This window comes from Staurois parvus, unplaced genomic scaffold (genome assembly GCF_062004578.1).
Source record: "Staurois parvus isolate SC_StPar_1 unplaced genomic scaffold, SC_StPar_1.0 ptg000186l, whole genome shotgun sequence".
In the NCBI taxonomy this organism is placed as follows: domain Eukaryota; kingdom Metazoa; phylum Chordata; class Amphibia; order Anura; family Ranidae; genus Staurois; species Staurois parvus.
The window spans coordinates 1159994-1185335 of record NW_028317982.1 but is presented as its reverse complement, the minus strand read 5'-3'; the positions used below and the strand labels follow the sequence as shown (position 1 = coordinate 1185335).

The 25342-nt window shown below is 38.7% G+C and overlaps 1 protein-coding gene across 1 annotated transcript in view; it reads left to right on the top strand.

The window, feature by feature from the left end:
• Positions 1–25342, top strand: part of STK32B (serine/threonine kinase 32B) — a 359309-nt gene that overhangs the window by 279661 nt on the left and 54306 nt on the right. The window contains exon 9 of the mRNA XM_089677397.1: positions 3786–3911. Within this exon, the coding sequence (XP_089533523.1) occupies positions 3786–3911 (126 nt within the window). The remainder of the gene's footprint in view (positions 1–3785; positions 3912–25342) is intronic.

Below are 25342 nucleotides of genomic sequence, written 5' to 3'. Positions count from 1 at the left end.
AGAGAATACACAGCTAAGTATTATTTTGTGGTGCAAAGTAATTTTTATGGAATTTGCTAATAACAAGAAAAGCTATAAAAAAAAGATCCCCTGCAGCCAGCAGCAATAGACTAACCAAGCAACAAAATACCACTCCAACAACAATAGACCCCCAGCAGCAACAACACATCTCCAGTAGCCAGCAACAGTAACCCCCCCCCAACAGTAAATCCTTTCCAGCAACAATATATCCCCTACCAGCAACAACAGACCCCCATGCAAAAATAGATTCCCTACAGTGACAATAGATCCCCCCACCAGCCAGGATCAATAGACCTTCCAGCACACCCCAGCACCCCTTGCCATTACATACATTAAGTGCTGGAGGTGCCAGAACTGCATTCCCCCACGTTCCCACTGAAAAAACACCCTGGTTGGGATACAATAGATGATAGTTTCTGTCTTCTCAAGCCTTAATTGACAGGTAAGAAGGTACATTTGTCTGACAAATTAGTTTATCTTTATAACCATTAAATTATTCATATTAATGTTCTCCACCATCACAGCATAATGTTTTCCTATAGTCTGGCTTTCCAAAATTTCAGGTTTTTTCCAGAAAAAAACAGGGAAAAATGTTTTTTCCCCCAATGGCTTCAAAACCTCTATCTAGGACTCCAGACCAATACCAATCCATCAATGCTTTTTGGTATTTATATAACTTTTCCCAGCCCTCTGCTTTCATCAGAGTTGAGGTCTCTTGAGAGGAGTACTGAGGCATGGAGCTGTGGTGTTTTCAGGAAGCCATGTACACCACCCTGCATAGAAAAGCACAGAGATCCACTTATGGCATCACTGAATCCAAAATAATGTGTGTAATGGCTCTCCATGGTGGCTAACAAGAATAAGAATAATTGTGCATTACATTTTTATTTTACCTAGAAAAAGAAAATATATTTTACAATTTGTATTCTTTTGTCCTAAGCAAAACAAAGAAAGAAATATTAAATATTAAATAAGAATTAAACTCAAAAGAAGACGTTTATTATATTGCCGCTTACCAATTCTTAGGTGTGATGACTGTATTAGTTTTCTTTATAAGGCTTTCTTTCTTCTATTTGTATCTGGTGATCCACCCAGTAACTCTGCTGTTTTTGAAAAGAACACTCTCTCTTCCATATGTATCAGGTTACAGGGATTAGACAAACCATTTAACACCGACAGGAGTGCTTACAATGATTAGCTTTTATTTATTTTTGTAAAACCTTTATCCCAGAAGGAAAAATAAACAGTTTGCTTTAACTTTAATTAGAAAGCATTAGCTGAAGTTCAGCTTCAATGTGTTAGTGTATTTAAATCTGCTAGTACATCTAACAATAACCTCGTCCCAGACTGACACTGCTGCTGTCTGCTGCACCCCCTGTGCTCCTTCATCCACAGTGGAGGTACTCTAATACAGGAAGTGTGTTACTGACCAAATCACCAGGTGAAAACCCAGGGAAAAAGCCTAAAAAAGAGAAACCTAATGCAGCCAACACAACTAATAATTGGTAAGCTGAAATATAAAACATTTTTGGGTTTTGAGTTTAATACCGCTTTAAACTACTTTACATCCCTTGTACCGTGAGTCCACATGATATTCAATATTTTACCTTGCTCCAGATCCTAATATAGCTTTGCATTTGTAATGCTGAAATGCTACTATAAGTTTGCTGTACGAATTCTAGATCAATTAAGACATTTTAAATAAATGCACCTAGATGCAGGGGCGTATTTACCACAAGGCAAACAAGGCACTTGCCTAGGGCAGCATTTTTCAGGGGGGCAGCACCTCCCCCAGAAGAAGGAATGAAAGAAGGGACACGCACTCCATGGGAACCAGGTGGGATCCAAGAGAGACTGCGGGCTGCTTGACGGTGTATGTGGAGCCTGATTCCAGGGATGTCCAGAGCATTGAAGATGAGTGTCTTTTTCTATATCGCTGGGGGGTGGTGGTGTTGGTCGGTGTCCCTGGGTGCAGACGATTTTTGTGTTGCCACTGCCTAGATGCATACTTTATTTCATGAGATTTATTACAGTTGGCCTAAGGTCCTTTCCCCAGCAAGATGAGGATGTTGAGCTACAAAACTTGAAATCTAATTTTTCCCTTAAAGTGTTACTAAACCCACAACAGTAAAATCAGTCTGTATATGCAGTAAAGCATGCTGGTTATACTCACTGTGGAATCTAAGGGGTTAATACCCCACATTGTGTAAAAAGGCTGTTTGATCCGGTCCTCTCTCATCCTCACCTACATCTACTGTTCTCAATCCATCTGCTAATAGTACAGAGCTCTAGAAGTCACTCTGCACATGCTCAGTTTAGTGTGTATTGCTAGACAGTTTTTCTTTGGGAGGGTGCATGTGATCAGCACAGGGTCAATCAGCACTGCCCAGACAGAGCATCAGGGGTCATGCAGCCTCATAGGACAGCCAGAGCAGAATGAAAACTCCTCCTACAAGATTAACCTGTGCTCAGCCGGATACTGATAGACATCACAAGACTGCTATATACTGCTGATGAGAAAAAGTATTTAGCAGTTTATATTTACTACATTAATTGCATTTCCATGTTGTGTGTACTGTGGGAGAGCAGATATAGTGAATGCAGAGTCCTGAGTTTAGCAACATTTTAAAGTTCACTTGAGGATTCCTTTGTTTTATCTCTGCCCATCCAATCATTTTACATCACGACCAAGGAGCAAGTCTGCCGAATAAGTGCTGCTAGTAAGAACCAGCAGTTATATCATCACTATTAATAGGGCTGTCACATAATATGGCAATTTTTCTTATGCTGCATGTCCTTGAGAATACCTCATTTTTTTTAAGCCGGTCCTTGACAGCGCACTCATATGAGAACACAAAAGAAAAATGTTCCCTGATTATCCAGCAGACACTAAATAAAGATGACACATCTCTCCACAAAACAACTCGCCCAACTGTTTTAAGCAAAGCTGTTTCGACAATATGGAAAACACTTCTTAATATGTTGGAAAGTAGATGCAGCATACCCTAGGATAAAAACAAAAACGCCAGGATTATTTAGTAGCAAAATAAAATGTGTTGGTGAAAAATAAGTATTTGTTAAGTGAGCTTTGCCCAAATAGGCAGGATAAATACAAATAAAAAAAAGTGTTTTGTTCTAGGTGCACGGTGACCAATCAGTATGCAGACTTACAGTGGAACTTCACCCCTGCTCTGTACAGGCTCCTCCCCCATCCTGCACCGCCATTACTGCGCATGCACAGATACACTCAAGGAGCTTTGCTTGACCTTCAGTCCTGGTGGAGCTCATCAATGCATCTTTGCACGCACAAGGGTTTTTCCACTCATGCAAAAACAGGGAAGGTTTCAGACTTTTGCCAGGTCTTTCTTGAGATTTTTCCTTTGTTTGTCCTGGTGAGCATTATCATAGAGACACAAAGTGATGAGAAGTCCAAAATTGTACAATTTTCACCAGGAGGTGAAGAGAAATCTTCCAAAGGAGACTTAAAAGATCAGCAATATTTTTCCACGTTTCTCTTTTTCGCAAGTTTAATTTGAAATACTCTATATACTGGGATACTGTAGATCAGCTTAGAAAATTGCCACTACAGCTTTCAATTCAGAAAAGTGTGATGGCTTGGGGCATTTGTCTGACCTTGTCCTTGACTGATATGAGTACAATGATGTGAAATTGGTTGATTGTCAGCAGTTCCTCAGTTTTGCACTTGGTCACTGCTCTTTGCACAATCCTGATGTAATTTATGATCACTGAATTTTTTTTTGCAGCTTCTTAACAAGGACCCAGAGTGTCGCTATTCCTCCTTATCTGACATTCAGACCTCCCCTTACTTGGCAGATATGAACTGGGATGCCGTTTTGGAGAAATCATTGACACCCAGCTTTGTCCCTAATGTAAGTTTTAAAGCATGAAAACAATGATGCTAAATATATATATTGGAAATTGATATGGTCAAAGTTTTGTTTGATGTTATTTTTGTTTTTTAAGTCAAGAGTATAGTTGTCAATATAGCAAGGCAATATAGATCAGCCCACCTTATCAGCAAGTGTTAAAGTACATTTCCAATTTTGCAGTTACATTTGAGAAAACTTCACTATGTGTTTGTTATCTGTTTCTGTTTACACAGCATACCTAAAAAAATAAATAAAATAAATATATATATATATCTCAAGATAACAAATGGCAAGCACTGATGGCGAGCGTTGTATATAGCAAAAAGCAGCTAGCACAAGAGACAATGACAATAAATCTCACAGTAACATATGTGTATAAAGTGCAGAGCTAAATCATATAGTAAAACATCCAAGAGTTTTGAGGAAACACCAAATGAAGTTTAGACATATGTGCAAACAAAACATAAACATCAGTGAAACAAATTAATAAAGTCCATACAGTGTAAAATATAGGTGCTAGTGTATATCACAATAAAAATGTGACAAAGTATAGTCCATATATGTGTCAGTGGCAGGGGCGGACTGACAACTTATGGGGCCCCCGGGCAATAGGGGATCATGGGGCCCCTGTGTCCTTTCCCAAACTCAAAAAAGCCTATGAAAAAGGTACCGGGGGCATCTCATGGGGCCCCCTACTGACCCCGGGCAGTGCCCGGGTTTCCAAATGGTCAGTCAGCCCCTGGTCAGTGGTACTGCAAGACACAAAACAGCAACGTGTCCAAATCCAAAACAATGCCAAGGGGATCCAGTGAACACTCCACCACCACTATGCACTCAGAATATAGTAGTAATGATTGATGGTCAATCAGATACAATGTTCATCCTTTATGCAAAGTCCTATTTTAGCCATATTTATTTTAAGGCTGAGGGTTGAGATACACTTTAAGCTATTAAAGTTACAAGCTTTCAGAACCCGATAGGTTCCTTTCTTGTGCATTATACAATTTTGAAAATAATGCCACATAATTGTAAAATGCCTGAGGAAAGAACCTAATCAGTTGCAAAAGCTTGCATCTTTAATAACTAAAGTAACCCAGTAAAGGGAGGTAACTTTACACACTAAATGATAAATAACATAGCATAAGACTCTGCTGCTGAAAACATCTGTATAAAATATGGTAATCACAACATGGAAAAGCAGCGGGCAAGTAAAATGTAAATGCTACATCAATATGTGATACGGATTACTGTGCTGGAAATTCAGTCTGTAAAGAGTCACCCGTAGATCTGAGTCATCTAAGACTGCCCGATGTGCAAAATTTTCTTACAACACTGAGAGTAACCTTGTGTTCATTGTCAATGACGATGAATCTCCCACTTTTAGCAAATCTGTATAAAAGAAGTCAATAGAAATCTGCAATAAATGTATCTTTAGAACATATTTACAATATATGATCTGTTTATAGATGAATTCTTGAGTTTACCATAGTATAGGCATTTCTGCTTACTTTTACCAAGAGTTGACCTTAAAAAGTAATCTATGGGTGTAACTGAAATTAACTGTATAAAATTTTGCTTACTAGTACATTTAAAAAAATCATAAACATTTTAACAATCTAGCATTATCTGTAAATATTAATGACAAACGTATGACCTCAGTAAACCAGGCTTGTGAAATTGTGTGTCTACACGAACATCAGAAAATGTAGACTTCATTTACTGAAATATCAATTAGTGGGGAAAACATTTAAATAAAGCACTTGTAGTGGTATAAAGAGATGCAAAATATATCTAACAATACATTTTTTTGCACAAGTGTCAAACGACTTTAACCCAAGATTTATGCATTTTTCTAATTAGATTCTATTAAAAAATTGTATGAATCTTGGAAGAATGTTGTGTAAATTTTGCGTGAAAACACATTAATAGACCCTTAGCAGACATAATTAGCAGTGGTTTAGATGAGGTCACATACCTAGATACCTTCACATACTAGAAACTACACTGCCTGAAAATTGCCTGATTCCTCCTGCAGTGTTCTGTCAACAGAAAATCGACTTTAGTATAGCCAGCCTACCCATACATGGTTTGGTTCTCAGTCCATCCCTGCTGAACTGGCCGAAATTCAATCCATGTATACAGTCAGGTCCATAAATATTGGGACATCGACACAATTCTAACATTTTTGGCTCTATACACCACCACAATGGATTTGAAATGAAACGAACAAGATGTGCTTTAACTGCAGACTGTCAGCTTTAATTTGAGGGTATTTACATCCAAATCAGGTGAACGGTGTAGGAATTACAACAGTTTGCATATGTGCCTCCCACTTGTTAAGGGACCAAAAGTAATGGGACAATTGGCTTCTCAGCTGTTCCATGGCCAGGTGTGTGTTAATCCCTCATTTTCCCAATTACAATGAGCATATAAAAGGTCCAGAGTTCATTTCAAGTGTGCTATTTGCATTTGGAATCTGTTGCTGTCAACTCTCAAGATGAGATCCAAAGAGCTGTCACTATCAGTGAAGCAAGCCATCATTAGGCTGAAAAAACAAAACAAACCCATCAGAGAGATAGCAAAAACATTAGGCGTGGACAAAACAACTGTTTGGAACATTCTTAAAAAGAAGGAACGCACCGGTGAGCTCAGCAACACCAAAAGACTCGGAAGACCACGGAAAACAACTGTGGTGGATGACCAAAGAATTCTTTCCCTGGTGAAGAAAACACCCTTCACAACAGTTGGCCAGATCAAGAACACTTTGCAGGAGGTAGGTGTATGTGTGTCAAAGTCAACAATCAAGAGAAGACTTCACCAGAGTGAATACAGAGGGTTCACCACAAGATGTAAACCATTGATGAGCCTCAAAAACAGGAAGGCCAGATTAGAGTTTGCAAAACGATATCTAAAAAAGCCTTCACAGTTCTGGAACAACATCCTATGGACAGATGAGACCAAGATCAACTTGTACCAGAGTGATGGGAAGAGAAGAGTATGGAGAAGGAAAGGAACTGCTCATGATCCTAAGCATACCACCTCATCAGTGAAGCATGGTGGTGGTAGTGTCATGGCGTGGGCATGTATGGCTGCCAATGGAACTGGTTCTCTTGTATTTATTGATGATGTGACTGCTGACAAAAGCAGCAGGATGAATTCTGAAGTGTTTCGGGCAATATTATCTGCTCATATTCAGCCAAATGCTTCAGAACTCATTGGACGCTTCACAGTGCAGATGGACAATAACCCAAAGCATTCTGCAAAAGCAACCAAAGAGTTTTTTAAGGGAAAGAAGTGGAATGTTATGCAATGGCCAAGTCAATCACCTGACCTGAATCCGATTGAGCATGCATTTCACTTGCTGAAGACAAAACTGAAGGGAAAATGCCCCAAGAACAAGCAGGAACTGAAGACAGTTGCAGTAGAGGCCTGGCAGAGCATCACCAGGGATGAAACCCAGCGTCTGGTGATCTCTATGCGTTCCAGACTTCAGGCTGCAATTGACTGCAAAGGATTTGCAACCAAGTATTAAAAAGTGAAAGTTTGATTTATGATTATTATTCTGTCCCATTACTTTTTTTCCCTTAACAAGTGGAAGGCACATATGCAAACTGTTGTAATTCCTACACCGTTCACTTGATTTGGATGTAAATACCCTCAAATTAAAGCTGACAGTCTGCAGTTAAAGCACATCTTGTTCGTTTCATTTCAAATCTATTGTGGTGGTGTATAGAGCCAAAAATGTTAGAATTGTGTCGATGTCCCGATATTTATGGACCTGACCGTAGCTAGTGGGACCAACCACTCTCTGTTCTCTCTCTATGTGATCAGAGGCTGAACTGAGCTCTTTTCCATGCTCTGACCTGGTGAAGCAGACAAAATCCCCAGTCTTCTCCATGGGTCATAGTCAGTGGGTAGAAGGCTAGCCCCTAGTCCCCTCTTGTCCCGGTTTGGTCTGTCACAGCCAGCTTTAATTGTACTGTGCCGTGGCATCATTCACCAACTACTATTCATTGTTACCAGCAGTTGCTCAACTGCCAGGTAGAGCTTGGCAAATATACTTTTAAAGAAGTGTGTTTGCTAAGTAATATCAATGTTCAGAAAGGACTGTATGAACCAGAAGACTGCAGTTTGTGTGAGTTTATTAAATATGGATTACCGGTTGCTTGGTGCCAAATTTTCCAGAAAGGATGTGCATCTGTGCACTCATGAGACTTATTGAAGACTCTTCACATTTTTTTAGGAAAAATCTCAAAGCTTTGCTGTCTTCTCATGGGAAATGGAGGAGAATTGGTGCAAATATATCTTGCTGTACTAAAATGATCAAACTTTTGGCATTCAATTCAATTGATTGCCATACACTGCGTTGCTGGAAAAGAAATCAATGTGTGCATATTGAAAGCTAAAATTGCATACTAGATCCCAGGTCTTCCTCCTTCTATTTAATTTGGGAGGGTCCAGTCTGCAGTACCCACATTGCTCCTCCCTGATGTGGGCGTTGCCAGTTGGCTATGACAGTTGTCCATCAGTCAATCCTGAAAGGTCCAGAAGCCTTTAGTGTGATGCCACGATAAGAGGTGGACACAAGACTGGTCAGCAGAGCACAGTCAGGAACTTCCAATCATTAGTCACAGCTACTGAAAGAGTATCACAAGCCAATTGATTAGGGTGAGTTTTTCCAGGTTTTTAGATTTGAAAAAAAAAAAACACACAGATTGGGTTGGAACAGGGTATTTTTTTTAACTGACAACATGCTTCAAGCTTTCAAGTGTATGTAAAGTATATGGACAGATTTCAGGTGATTACTCTGGCTTGCATCAACTTTTTTTCTGAGTGAATTTTCATAGATTATAAAGAATCTGCCTATTGCATATGTATTATCTTATATGTTTAATGGTTTATCCTTTGTTTTTATGAGTAAGTAACATTGTGGTAATTCTGTACAGGGCACTACTTGGTGCAGCAATGGAGCACAACGTTTTTCTGTCTTCCTAAAAACTTACCAGTAAACACTGACGATTATAATTGATTGGGAAAAAGTAATTCTAGACGGGCAACTGTCTCCTTTTATGGCAAGTCTCATTTTCAATGAAACATTCCTTCCTTTCTCCCCTTCTACTTTTTCTTGGGGCTTTTTATAAGATCTCTACAGTTAAAATAAAGAACATAATATGATCTCAGTATGAGGCTTTATTCTGGTGGTGCCATGTAAAATTGAATCACACTCATCCACAGAGATCTGCCAATATGTCCAGTGCAAGCTAATTCAGTTTTGTTGGACTTTCTGCCAACAAAATGTCATGTTTACCAAGATGAGAGGGACATTATGGCCATGCATATTTAATACAGTACATAACATCTGAGGCATATGAAATGAGCAGACGTTTTGGCACACAGAGCTAGTGTTGGCTGCCGCTGAGCACTTGATGACCGCGTGCCAGCTTCAGCTCCTGGCAGGAAAACCACAGGTTCTACAGGAGAAAACTCTTATCCGAGAAAGTCATTAGTAGTTTTTTTTTTAATTGTTAATCTCCTGCAGTAAGTACGTTTCTTCTTCTTTTGAGATAATGGCTTTAAAGGGCAGCTCTAAGCAAACAGCTAAATACATGTGTAAAGGAAACCTGCACTGAAAGAGATACAGGGCTGTCATTCTTGATCTCCTATTAAAAAATACGAATTGCCAGGCTGCATGGCCGCCTCTTACTTCAATACTTTGTCATTGATGCATTACAAGCATGTAGATTAGAAGCAGTGGATTCTGGATTTTATTACTGGTTCCAGGGATGTGTCTTAGAAAATATTAAAGACACTGGATTATTATGACAGCCATGCCGTTGGTCTTTTTTTTAGAAGGAAAGGTTGGCAAAGAGAGTTTAATCAGCTAAATACTTTCAAGGTTCATCAAAAACAAGTGATCTTGAATATCTTGCAGCTCATTTTCTTTGTAAAGCAACTACATTCTGCAGAAAAGGACCACTCTGTGGAGAAGGAGAAGTCTCTCTGCAGAGTACTTGCTCCTGCTCATCAGCATAGGTTGTTTCATGGCCTCTAAACAAATACAGTGAACTAAATAGTTTTCTTTTTTATACAATGTGCTTTCAGTTGTTTAAGTATCAAATGTTTCTAATTATTACATAATTGCTATGCACAGTGATGTACCTGGGGGGAAGTGGCGATCTACATTGGGTACCACCATTTACAGGGAGCCCTGGAGAGCCCGCCAGCAACAGTGCACAGGGGCAGTAGTGTGGCGAGTGCCGGAGAGTTTTGCAACACTGAAAGACACTCCAGTATAGCTCCCTGATTACACCAGAAATGGCTACTAGGGGTATGAATCCCTCTACATCAGGGGTGTCAAACTGGTGGCCCTCCAGCTGTTGCGAAACTACAAGTCCCATCATGCCCCTGCCTTTGGAAGTCATGCTTGTAACTGGCAATATTGCAATGCCTCATGGGACTTGTAGTTTGACAACAGCTGGAGGGCCGCCAGTTTGACACCCGTGCTCTACATGGATTGTCAGGGCTCAGCTGCTGATTGGTTGTTGAGCTCAGAAAAGAATGTTATTGAAAGTGAGTGTTCTTACACTAGTGATGCTCAGAGCAAAAGTTTCAGTGTTGCCAGTGTCCTCAGGAATGGGTCCCTGTGCTAGGAGGAGACGTGTTGTGTCTACTTGTGAGGTATGTATGGTGTGAAGATGAAAGAACTGTAGTGCTGTGGATGCCAGGTGGTATCAATGGTGTAAGCCACCTTCCAGGCAAGGATTTAGGGTTTGGTCATCTGGATTGTGTTGCTTGCAGTTAGTATTCCTGACTACTTACTGCTTTCTGAGCCAGTGCCATGTGGAATAAAAACAGTACATTTGTCTTATGTTGCAGTCCTTGGGTATGAACAGTATTTCTGCCGTTTCAGTTTTTATATTACATATGAAATGTGCAAATATCATGCTGCAACGGGAGGGAATTTTGCGGTCATTTGCACCAGTGCTGAGGTTTGTTATTGCTGACACAGCAATGCTGCAGGTAAATAATTCTGCCAATTATACCAATGCTGAGGCCTAATTTACTCACACGCTACAAGCCATACAATGTGAATGGACATTCACTTTATTGGCCACACCTCTAAAGGTTCAGCATGCAGCACACTAAGCTTCCCTCATTTTTCTTCCTGATATCTTCAAGGTCTCTCCTATCTATTTTTAATGTTGGTTAACCATGTAGGAGATTGGATTGCGTATCTAAACTCCTACATGTCAGACAGATTGATTTTCTAAGTTCAGTATCCCTGCATAAAGTTGCAACCGTACCTACAGCTGCTGCTATTTGCCCTCCACCAGCTAATTGTACTCCCATCCCCAGCATGCATGCTGTTCAATTTTTTGAATAATACTAAAAATATTTTGATGTATGGCAGGGGCGTATTTACCACAAGGAAAACAAGGCATTTGCCTAGGGTGGCATTTTTTCAGGGGGGCAGCAGCATTTTTCAGGGGGGAAGAAAGGATACATGCAGTATGAAGACCAGGTGGGATCTGAGAGAGGCAGTGGGCTGCTTGATGGTGTATGCAGAGCCTGACAATTGTTCCTGGGGATGTCCGGAGCTGTGAAGTTGAGTGTCTTCTTTCTAACCGGGGTGGTTTGCCAGTGTTTGGTGGGTGATGGTAGTTGAAGGCTCTCTCGGGTAGGGGGATGGGGGGGGGGGTTGTTGGTCAATGTCAGGCTCTAATCATGGGGGAGGGGGGTGTTTGTTAGTGTCAGAGTCTCTCCAAGGGGGGGAGCCGATTTTTGTGTTGCCTAGGGCAGCATGAAACCTAAATACACCACTGGGGGGGTTAAAAAATATCTGCCCCAGGTGCCAGATATGCTGGTTAACTATAGGTTGTTAATATTTTGTCTTTTATTTGACCATCCTTCCTCCCCAGTTTTTTGACATACCTGTGTCCTTCTGACCCCTCCTACTTTTTAAAACGTTGCTAGCTACCATAGGGGGTCTGTACATACCATGGACTCCCTGTGTATGCAACAAAGGCTGCAAGAATCTAAAAGAGAGACTACAATGTTTTTGATCAATTTTATTTGAATTTTAATATACATTTTTAGAATGTATTTATAAAATCTGTACTTTCCAAGTCAGCCTTTATTACACAGTGCATACAGAATGCTCAGCTTGCAAAGTGAGCTGCATTTTCTAGTAAGCTGACCTGCAGTGCCTAAATGTCTGAATGCTTGTTAGCAGTCTGTGTATAACTGACTAACTCATTTGGCCCTGTTTTGCCAGTGGAGAGTAAGGAGTGTGTTTCTCTTGTGGCTCATTTAACAGTATATGTAAACTAACCTTTCTTGTTATGCAACTCTGTTTTCAGCACATTAGTTATTAAAAGAGCTCTAGATCATTCATACTGTAGCTGTAAAAATACAGAGGTTTTTAATGTTTCTGTTTTTAGCATTCACTGTAAATTTCATAATAAATTCCATTTAAGCTACACAAATATACCAAAATAAAATGTAATCCTACAAATCATAACATAAATTAGGGTTCTTCTTTAATTTTAAATGGAATAATCCATATATTTAAATATAATTTATTACCATAGGTAGTGTCTGTGAATTGTTTTTCTTCAGATCAAATAATGCATAAGTGATCAGCAAAACAAAGTAGACCCCAGGAGTACAAGCAGTCACTGAGTAATTAAGGACTTCAGCATCGAAATATAAACACGTTTAGAATTTAAAGGGAGTCATTCACCCTGTCAAAGACAATAGGCAAAGGAAGGACATTTTCATCAAAGAAATATCCTGTATTAAGTAATATCCTGGGTCATTTAATGAGATGTTTAATAGACTTTGCCTGCTTTTGTTCAAGTCATGTTGACGTACTGAAATTTAAGCAGATACATTTAATATGTTTTCAAAATGTCAGTGGCATCTCTGTTTCCTATGTGATCATAGAAACTTTAATTTCTCCTTCTACTATGGCAAACCCTGATGATCTGATTGCCAGAGTAAAAAATATAACAAGTCATTTTTTATTATTACGGTGAAAACCTGCTCTACACACGATAGAGCCCTGTGATCCAGTCTATGGATAAATGGGAAAAACAGCATAAACAGAGAATTATTTTAAAATGTATTTTCCCCTGTGAAGTAGCACCCTAACATAACATGCCAGCCTTCCACCCATATGCTGGGTATACATTATTAGTAGAATGTCAAAGGAACATTTTAACAAAAATTCTTAGGAAAATGTGTATGAAATTTGATTGCCGCTCAAAAGTAGTTCAAGATTTCATTTTCATTTAACATTTGATTTTGGAATGAATGGACTTTACCAGAAGAAAACCACATACACTGTCAGAAGTTCGTACTTTCAAAAAAAAAAATCCTATCCTGCTCTTTATTTATTTATTATTTATTTCAGGTACTTATATAGCGCCGTCAATTTACGCAGCGCTTTACATTTATATTGTACATTCACATCAGTCCCTAACCTTCAAGGGGTGTACAATCTAAAGTCCCTAACTTACATTCATACATACACATACTAGGGCAAATTTAGACAGGATCCAATTCACCTACCAGCATGTCTTTGGAGTGTGCGAGGAAACCGGAGAACCCGGAGGAAACCCACGCAGGCACAGGGAGAACATGCAAACTCCAGGCAGGTGTTGCCGTGGTTGGGATTCGAACCCTAGTACTGCCAAGCAGAAGTGCTAACCATTTTAGCCATTGTGCTGTCCTTCAAATTTTATCATCACTGCTGTCAAAAAGGAACTTCAATTCGACCCACTAATCATCAGAAAAATGAACGAACGTTCTCACAACATTCTTATGAACTAAAGAATGTCGAACATTCTTACGAATGATTCTAACGGAAAATGACAAACAAAATTCTACTAGTGTTATACTCAGCTTTAACTGGGCAGAGAGACCATCACTTTAATTATTTTTGTAAGGTGTTAGGTACCTTTAGCATCATTGACCAGACAGAAAGGTTGACAAGGACAACAATGGAGAATTCTACAGGGCAGGGAGGCCAACATTATAAATATTTTTCCAAGGTGTGACGTACCATTAGTAGCATGGACCAGACAGGGAGGCAGACAATAAAGATAAAGGAGAATTCTTTTTTTGTCCAGTTCGTCCAGTGAGTTACAGAATGGTAATACAAATTTGCCTGTGCAGGATTAAGGAAGGATGGCAATAAAAGGGTCTATTTATAACTGTTTTCACACAAGATTTCACACAACTTTCATACATACTTTCAAGTAGTTGGAAATAAACCCCTAAATATTCACCAAGTCACTTTTTGTAGGTATGGCAGCACAGATAAATCAACATCTTAAGCACCTTAGCTCAGGCAAGGATGGTAATGATGGTAATAAAGATATTTAAAACATTTAAAAATGTCTACATTTTTTCCATAGTGCACCAGACATGATAGACTTCTGATCTTGATGTGGCAGAGTCCAAAATTAAAAATATAAGACCAAGAAAAAATGTTTCTAGATTTATTTTCCATCATAGCTCAGCATTAATAGAACCATCCACATGTCAGACTTAGCAGGAAGACTACAGATGAAGAAAGAATTCATTTTAAAAAGATTTTTCTTCCAGGATATACCAGATGCAAAACGATTAGCATCTTAAAACAGGCAGAAATGAGGATAATCAAGAAAATCTAGTCTCTAACAGAAAATGTTGCGTTATTTTTTCCATTTCCATTTCTAGTTTAATCCCTTCATGATGGAGGGCAGGGGCGGACTGACCATTTGGAAACTAATGGAAACTCGGGCACTGCCCGAGGGCCCGGGGTCAGTAGGGGGCCTCATGAGATGCCCCTGGTACCTTCTTCATAGGCTTTTTTGAGTTTGGGCAAGGACACAGGGGCCCCATGATCCCCTATTGCCCGGGGGCCCCATGAGTTGTCAGTCCGCCCCTGATGGAGGGTAAAACAAATTTTAACGATTTAACACTATCTTGTAATTTTGATGTGTTAGTAAAGCTGTCCATATCATCCTAACTACTTAGTGTATCCAGGTGATTTATTTTTAGGACAAATTTGGATTTAATTTTGTGGTAAATGGTAATGGATATCACCTGATTTTTATTATATTATCAAAGGAAAACTGGCCCAAAATAGTAAACAAAAAAAAAAATTTTTTTTAACCTAGCAGTAAATGTCTTGCCATTACCATAACCTACCACCAAAGAACAACCCAAAATAAAATAGTAGTTTGCACTACTCAATGATAATGAAATATAAAATATATACTAAATGTCACGCAGATACCAAATTCATCACAATATTAAGTCCCATATGCTGTATAATTAAATATAATAAACCAATGAAAGTCTCAGTCTCATCCTGTGAAAAACGTATTATTAATTCCATGCTTCACCTCAAATTAGAGTGCACTCACCCGAAGTATTGGACTCACATAAACAAATATACAGCTCTCAAAAGTATATAGATTGGATGTACAGCAGATCATTCCATCCATCAACCGGATTCCCCCAAAGGTGAACTTAGGGACCAGACTATCAGGTAGCAGTAGGTTCCCCTTAAATCCTCCTGTACGGCGGCAGCAGGTTCCCTTTAAATATACGGCAACAGACTCCCCATCTTAATTGCAAAGTGGACTCAGCAAAGGGAAAAGAAGAGAAAGCCTCCAATCATGTAATCATTTATTTTTTCATAAAAGTAATCAAAATAGCAGTAAAAATGCACTCACATTCTAAAAATACATCACCAGCATTGAATTACAGCAACTTCCAGTTTTTGGCCCCGGACCTGAAGTGACATCACATGGAATCTTCTCCCTCTTACACCTCTGTGTATGTACCAGGCTTTACTCTCTTTACATTATTTAAGTTGCTGTTTTGGACATTTTTGAAAAAATCATTGAACAAAATACACAAGTATGTTGAAAACGAGTAAGGGCATATATTTGTTTTCACTTTTTATGTAATAATAAAATTTTTTTGCTGTTTATCAACAAGCCTATTTATGTATTCGGTGAACAATTACAGTATGTCATTGATTGATCACCATATCCTCATTTTACAAAGTGCTTGAATGGTGAAAATCAAATAAGGTGCTTGAATGGTGAAGAATCACTACGATGTGCTCCGGATAAATAAAGTCTATTTGAAAAACACAGTGCTCCACCTTAACTTAGTGTTCCTCCACCTAAAAATATATATGGATGGCCGCTCACCTCCTAATGTGGACCCATAAATTAATACAGGTCAACCAAGCATGGTAATTCCAAAATGATGCTCTAGATGGTAGCAGAGAGCTGATGACAGGCACCCCTTCAATGACAGTATAAACGGGTCAGCTTAACTCCACATAGAAAGAACAGAGGACATCTCCCACAGTGTAATACTGTTTTAATTCCACATAAAATAATTCCAGAGTGTCACTCACATGATAGAAGCAGTAACATAGCGATTTGCAATTCAAAACTCCCGCTCCGTAAAAAGCTGGCAATGACGTCACTAGGCTCTGCCCCCTTGCGTTACGCCACCAACCACGTGGCTCCGTCATTTATCCGGAGCACATCGTAGTGATTCTTCACCATTCAAGCATCTTATTTGATTTTCACCATTCAAGCACTTTATATTTATATTTCATAATTTGATTGAACTATCACGTTTGAATCTGTTTATGGACTATTATGTTTATATGAGTTAGCGCAACACTATTTATGTATGTTTTAAGTGTGAGATGACCTTTTATGTGTTATTGCAGCGGCTCTATTTTATTAGCTTATTCACTAGTTTGATTGGGCACATTGTTTTTTATTTATTTACATATCCTCATTTTACTTTTTCAGTGTTCCATGCATTTTGTTTACATTCCAGGCCACTAATAGAAAGTTATATTGATAGAAATATTTTTATGACTGGGCTTCTTTATCAGTGGCCTGGACTGTAAACAATGATTATTTGAGTGGATAAATTGAGGACATGGCGACACATCAATATGTTGTTATTTTACACTGTGTATAATAAATGGGTTTATAGATAGATAAACAACAAAATCCATTCATTACTTCAAAGATGGCAGGAGGGTTAAGTGTTTGTCAGCCTGACAAAGGCTTCTCACAGAAATATGACCAGGAAAAATACAGTGCAGACATTGCACAGCCATTGTCTTGAAGTGCCTAAACCACGGGTGTCAAACTGGTGGTCCTCCAGCAGTTGCCAAATTACAAGTCCCATGAGGTATTGCAAGATTGACAGTTACAGGCATGAATCCCAAAAGCAGAGGCATGATGGGACTTGCAGTTTTGCACAGCTGGATGGTCGTCAGTTTGACACCCCTGGACTAAACTATTTAATTTCTAAGTCCAATGAAAAAGTAGTTGTTTTTTAAGCTTCCCACTTATTACAGGTAGCTTCAAATTAAAAATTAGACTTACTTTTTCTTCCTAATGTTTGCTTTGCAGTACCACAAAGTGCAAAAAAGAAGGTGATTGCAAAGAAATTTTGTTGACGCAAATTTGTTAATTTTGCAGCACATTCAAGCATGACAATATGTTACACCCATTCTACATTGCTTCCTGACATGCATTCAGCCTCCCTGCTAGATAACTGGTGACATAGAAGATATGCCATATACCAAATGGAGAGTCTGCTATTCTCATTCCAAATGATAGATTGTAACCGTCACAGAAATACGATAACATACAGACATTTTAAAGCAATTCTAAAATTACAAACTATGCATGAAAACATTTAAAACATTAAGTGTATGTATAAAATGTTCGTTGTGCCGATATGACAAACATCCACAGAACCAGGATGAAAATTACCGCATTTATTCTTATGTGTTGTTCCTATATCATCAGTGCCACGTAGTGGCCATGGTGCGTTTTTTCCAGTAATTCCTCTGTCAGGAAAAAAAATGTTCTATGGCCACTGGGTGGCACTGATAAAATAGGAACTACACATATTAGAGGAAGGAAGTATGACACTTTGCATTCTGATTGTACAGCTGTTTGTCACATCCATACAATTAATATTTTATACATAGATTTATTTTTATTTTTTTAAAGCCCAGCTACACACATTTACTTGTGTGTAAAAAAAGGATAATAATAATAAGCAGCAAAAGATGTCAGTGCTTTGATTGACTCTTATTTGTGGATCATCTTGTTGCAGCATATGAGGAATATAGAGGCACAGTTTCTTGTAATATGGGTAAGGCATATTAACGAGATGGATGGCAAGAGAGAAGTTAATGGATGGATTGTCTTAGAATAACTAACAATGAAAAACAACCACAAGAAGACTGATTGGAAACTATCACACCACAAACTCAACAATAAGCGAACGTTATAACAAAAACTAGTTGTATGGGGCAGTTATAGACTGACAGTGACTGACAGTAGTCAACTCATTAGGCTGGTAACTAAACGGAACTTAGGAAATGGGATTCTGAAAAATCATTTACAGTGACAGATAGCTCTGCAATGAGAACCAACTGCAACAGAAACAGACTCATGAGAGACATTTCAATATGAAGAGTATACTTCTTTAAAATTTGCATATTGAGAATTTTTCAATGGACATAATTGTCTTACAGTTGTTATCAATGTAGTTGTTCATATAAATGTGCATAATGGGTTTGAAATTTTAGGGCACATCAGAATGTGGAATGGTGGTTCCATGGTATCGATGAGGAATTGGCCTGTAATAAATGTATTCTTTAACATAATGTTGTAAGATGAAACCAGTTCTGTATTTTGTAAGTATTAGTGGTACGTAGAGATGAAGGCTAAGGAGGCACATATATATTGGGTACAAGAGGACATAAAAGAGCTATTCCGTGAAGAGTGAGTGTTCATCTTAAATGAAACATGTACTGAGAACACTGCATAGGATACCATTCCTGACCTTTCATTCTGAAAATGCTAGTTGCCTATCAACCCTGTGAATTCAGTAGTATGTAGGTCACTTAGTATTCAGATCAGGATTTACAAAACAACTCCAACTTCACTTGCAGCCTGTTTCAAGTTACTGCAATTAATTAATTAATTTATTTATTACAGGTAAGTATATAGCGCTGTCAATTTACGAAGCGCTTTACATATATATTGTACATTCACATCAGTCCCTAACCCTCAAGGGATGTACAAGCTAAAGTCCCTAACTCCCATTCATACATACACATACTAGGGCCAATTTAGACAGGAGCCAATTAACCTACCAGCATGTCTTTGGAGTGTGGGGGGAAACCCACGCAGACACAGGGAGAACATGAAAACTCCAGGCAGGTTGTGGGGTGGTTGGGATTCGAACCAACGACCCTAGTACTGCCAGGCTGAAGTGCTAACCATTTAACCACTGTGCTGCCCAATTCATAAAAGCATAACCGCACAGACATTCATAGGTAACCCTTGTGAAGGGTGAGTTCATGGCTTTAGGGTGGTGCCATAGAAAACCAGCACAGCAAGTAACTTCTGAATCAAGATTTACTTGATATAGTGTAGTATAGAATAGTCCCATGTCAGCAAAAAAATTACACTGACATTTTCAGAGCACAATGGTCCTCTCTTTCAAGGTGACAGACAGTGTCACTTTAAAAAGGAGGGCCAACTTCCTCTCAAAACATTGATGTAACTTTTTTGCTTTTATGGGATTTCAATAAATCCTCATTCAGAATCTACTTGGCGTGTTGTTTTGAGTTACTGTCTTGATGCATTGAAGTGACAAGATCATTACCAGACAACAAAAATTGTAAAAAAAAATAAAAAAATGATCTGGCCAGATTTTAGTATACGGTTCCTTTCATTTGAATCTGTCACATTTTACTATGGTTCTACTTCTGATGCATAGAGTTGAATGTATGGTAATGGCACTGTGCTTTCATCCATCAGTGCTGCACTTCGGGGTGGGCCTAAGCCTCCGTCCAGAGTTCAGACTATTTCTCTTAGTTGGAAGTTGATGTTTCCAATTTCTTTTCCTATCCTTCCTGGATCCTCTTGACTCTATTTTTTCTGTTGCGGTTTCTTTTTAAATGTTTTCCTGCGGGCCAAGTAGGCCACCTATCTCCTTTAAATTTTGCACCATACGTTTTATGGAGGGTTTATGCACCTAAAACAAAACTGATCTTTTTGTGAAAGTATTGTGGTGTCAGCTCTGTATATAAGTACCTGTCAGATCAGGGTCTTGTAGAGACCTAGGCAATAATCTGGTTTTGAAATGGTTCATGAAACCATAATATACTTACTGGCTAAAGTCAGTGGAGCATTCAATTCTCATGATCCTTTTTATCCCCCAGGTTGAAGCTGTTGCATAGCAAGTTGTATTAATCAAGGGTCAGCATTTGTTCCGCTGTACATTTAGCCTGTCTTCTATTGATCTATATATAATTCTATTCATCTGAAAGCTTTTGCTATGTAAAATAATTTTTAAACTAGTTTTACAGTAAATGGAAAACATCATCAGCATAGGCCACGAACTACGTTATAGAATACGATTCCTCTTGTCTAAAATGTGTAAACCAAGGACAGCTTTCTCAAGGGCAGCAATGAGAGTGTTGCCCTGTCTGAGTTCACATGCGGTTTCTAGTGGTTCAGGTAGACATGATTGAATTTGGACAGAAAATTATACCTTGACTATAGTCCACTACACCAATTTTTATCAACTTTGCTGGCATTTTCCATTAGGGAAGGAGCACAGATACTTATGCAGGACATACATGGTTTGAATTCCGAACAATTTTCATACGAAAATCGGACCTACGAATATGCGGCCGATTTTTTCTCTGTTAGTGGGGCAATTGCATCGGGTGATTTTCTTGGTTCCTCCTCATTTTGTTTATCGGGCATGCAGGAAAATTTGGGAAAACCACAGATTTTTTAAATCATTGGTGGTACCATCGGATTACAGAACGAACACCATTTTGATTTTTGGATGAAAAATCGTTCAAAATTCGAACCATGTATAGCCTGCATTAGTCACACTCATGAAGGAAAGAGCTGAACATCTCTTAAAGGGTCTCTTACACATTATGCCTGGGGAGGTCTGTCCTTTAGGGATATCTCTTAACTATTTTACTAATGGTGTTGCCTTAAAGATCATGTACATGGTTTTTCAAAAAGACTTCCTGACTTGGATTTTTCTACTTTCTTGGTGTAACCCACTTAATGATCTCAACCAGCAGCAGAACAAGCTATTTTTTTGCATAAATAACTTGGCCTGCTGCTTCAAACTGGTATAACCCATTTTGTGAAATTTAATTTCTAATTTGGTATTATTGTGGTATGACCCACTTTGTGGACTTAGTTGTGAAGGTGCCATTTTTTTGTCTTCTGGAGTCGTGATTTGGCTAGCTCCTTTTCTGGTATAATCCGGTTGGGAACTCAGATGTAAATCTGTGAAATTTTTTCTTTTTTTTTTTTAGTCTAGTTTATTACTCTCTCTCTGTTTGTAAGTTCTGAAATAGTGTCAGTTCTTTTCTTGTAAACTGGAGTCCTGACTTATCCTCCTGCTCCCTTTTGTGACCCACTCTGTCAGTTCCACTGGGAAGATGTTAGTACCTTTTATTTGTACTGGAGTCCTGATTTTGGCTGCAAACTTAATTTTTTGTATAGAGTCACTGCAAGCTTTGTGTCAGGAATCAGCAGAGAAGGCCAATTATGTGTTGCTACACTCAGGAAACTGGGACCAGACTGTGTATGCTTTAAGTGAGATTTATTTACACTGAAACAGAATACATCCAAACAACAGCACACAGCAAACAAAGATATACATGAATCAAAAACCCAATGACAAAATACCTAACTAAACAACCTAACAGAGTGACAAAAGCCTAACTAATAATGTTCTGTATATCATCATTGTGCCAAGGAGCCATCTATGGGCTGCAACTGCACCTGTATTTATTATTCCTTTCAACAAGAATAGGGAGTGTCTTGTTAATAACAATTTCCCATATACCACTGCAGGCATTCTAGCTTCCTGAAGAACTCCAATGAAGGTCATCTCCTTTCTCCTTTTGATACACATATGCCAGTAAGTTCATTCATCGCATACATAGCTAGATCACATTTCAATTTATTTAATGTGATTTGTAGGTAGCTGTTTGTAAGAAATGTGTTCAATGTATGAATGTAGAAGAAACATGTATACAATCATACTGTAACTTCAGTTGATGTGATTGTATTACAGTTTTACAGAACTATTCACAGAAGTAAATCCAGGTTTGGAATGAAACAGTGCTTCCCCTGTCAGTTTTGTTAGCTAGCTGTCTGCTAACCATTAGTAGGACAGCACAATTAAACTAACTATATACAATATATACAATTGGGGAACACAGAAAATCAGGGTAAACTGGAGGTGCAGGGAACATATAGGAAGGGGGAACCAAAACTGGGATCAGGAACAAGGGGAAATACGAACAAGGCAGCAGGGTCCAAGGTATAAATACAAGGCAAGAAACAGCAAGCAAAACACATTTTTGTTGTTGAAACTTTTTTCTTCAGCTTTGGCAAGGTGACTTTAGGCAACATAGCTCTTTTGGACCACAGTTCAAAGACTTTTTTACTATACAATGGGCCAGTTGTCTTGATGACAATCTGCAACATTGGGACACCCCAGTTCTACTAGGGCAGACATTGAAGGCAGCCATGTGGGGACACATGATGGCATATGTTACCCTTAAGTGAAAACCAAGCTTATAAAGACCGTCTTAAACATAACACACCACAATCTAAAATAGCATGGCAAGAAACAGTGGCTGTTTCTAACACTCATGGGTCTTTGGTAGTAGTAGTGCACTCTACTACTCTATTAATGCAAAATAACTTCTATAGGTGGGGCAATACAGTTGGCTCGCTGTTAGTTGGACTAACTGTACAACTCTAATACCTGCATTTTAAGGTTGAAAGGCCCTGAAATTGCAGCCTTTACCACAGTGCCCACTTCAATCATTGCTGATTTCGCACCATATTACGCTCAACTTTTCAAAGTCCAGCCTTCTCTCCCGACAGCTATGGAAGCTCTGATTGCTAAAGCAGGTTTATCTAAATTGACAACAGAAAAACACCATGCTTTAAATGCTCCCATCATGGTTGTTGAGGTCCAGCTAGCAATTAAAACTTCAACCAATAATAAGATCCCTGACACTGATGGTTTTCCAGTCAAAATTTACATATTCACTCTCTTTAAAAAGTAGCCCCTTGCTGATAGAAATCTTTAACACTATTTTGACCTACAGCTCCCCAGATTTTAATAAAGCATGCATCACTCTGATCTCCAAGAAAGGTAGAGGCCATACACTGGTTTTCTCTTACTGACCAATATAATTTCTCAGTGGCGTTCATAAATTGTTGACATTCAACTGTGGGAGGCCTACCAGCGACAACAGCAAAGCTAGCATACAGCTGCCTGCATCGGTAGCATCCAGCTGCCCTAAATCAATGCTTTTAAACCTAGAGAAAAAATATTAAACAAAATTGAATTGCCCAGTACACATCCACTTGAGCAGAGGACTCCAAACTGCAGCCCGTGGACTGGATGTGCCCTTTGCTTGCCCTCATCTGGCCCTTGAGGCACTATTCCTTCCACTGGCACCAGTGATAGGGAACTACTTCTCCCATGGAATCAATGATGGGGCACTATCCCTTCCATTGATACCAATGATGGGCCCTATCCCTTCCACTGACACCAATTATGTAATCTTTTTTACTTTCACTTTACTTTCACTAAGCCTATGGCATTGTTTACTCCCAGTGATGCCATGGGCATTTTCTACTTTCACTAACCACAATCCAGCCCTCCTACAGTTTGAAGTGCAGTACACTGGGCCTTTGTTTCAAAAGATTGGAGACCCCTGCACTAGGGCATTTGGTTTTACTTTTTACTATTTTCAGCCCCATACATATGCAATGCGGTGTTTGCCAAAGGCTATAATTTTTCACAAATTGCAGGGAGCTAAGATCCTGGTGGGCTATTGTCGATTTTCTCTTTAGTGAGGAAAAAAGTGACTCTTCATAAAATGATCTATCCTGAACCTTCTTCACCAAGACTTTTCCTGAATAAACTGGTGTTCATTTTTCAAATAAATTGGACTGAAATAACTTCACGGAAATCTGTTGAGGTATGGGAGCATTGATACTCTATAAACTTAACTTTATAACTAAAGGAGGACATTAAAATAGTTTCCTTAAAACACCAACTCTAAGCAAAAGATTGTGCAGAACGTTGCCCTGAATTCTTGATTTACTATCAGATCTCTTAGATTGTAAGCTCCAAGGATCAGGCCCTCCTATCTCTCCTGTATTGAACTGTATTGTTGCTGTATTTTCTCCCTTTATATTGTAAAGCGCTGAGCAAACTATTGGCGCTATATAAATCCTGTATAATAATATTATCTCTTTCTAATGACCCTTCAGTCCATCTTTAGGCACCTCTGAAATATTTTTTTAGGCATCTTATTTTCTTCCATACAGCTGGTTGGCTGCTACTGAGAGTTTTTTTTTTTAAGGTTTCATGTGAATGTCTCCCATTGTTACTTATTATTGTATTCTTCCCATAATTTTCTTTGTTTTGTTGCTTTAAATGGAATGTAACTCACGTAATTTGTCTCTTATCAATAGAAAATATGTTTTTTTTAAATGAATGGGAGTAGGGAAGTAAGACACAAAATGCAGAATGGTCTAACATGGTGGAGTATAGTGGGGAGCGGATAGCGATATCTACTCTCTGTTAATTATCAGACCTTAATCAAACCTTATCTATGTGCCTCTGTTCTCCTCCTGGTGTATGTGTCCCCTTTTCTAATTAGGGATGAAGGGTTGGAGTATGCAAAGACTATGCAGAATTATATCATTTCATGCAATTTTTCATATAAACATGTCTACACTGTGAACTGTTCATCATGATAACTCCAATAATATTTATTAAAAGACAAATATATAGCATATGCCGCTGACACAAAAAATGTAGCATGATTGTCATGCATTGTGTTTCACACTGCTTAGCTGCATTGTTCTGGATGAAATAGCCCATAGCTCTATTACTTGCAGAATACAGTGTGAAGAATACATCTCCCCAAAGGCTAGTTCCATTTTCTTCCTGGAATAACAATTTATAAAGAAGATAAACTTGCTGCAGATTGATGCTCTCTCCAGGTCAAGCAGCATGGATTTACTCAAATTGGAATGTGAAAAGGGAATATAGTAAAATGCAATACATTTGGATTTCCTTTTAACTACAGCTCAAGACTAATGGTTAAATACACATATGGATTACATATTTAAGAAATATGTGTCAAAAGATTTTCAAAGTAATGCACTTACTATTATGATGCAGCCTGTAATATATGGCTGGGTAGCACTAAAGGGTGACAACACCATTTAGAGACTGCAATTCTTCAGTGTCTACTTCAAGGCCTGCTCTCTGCTCTCTTTATAATTTGC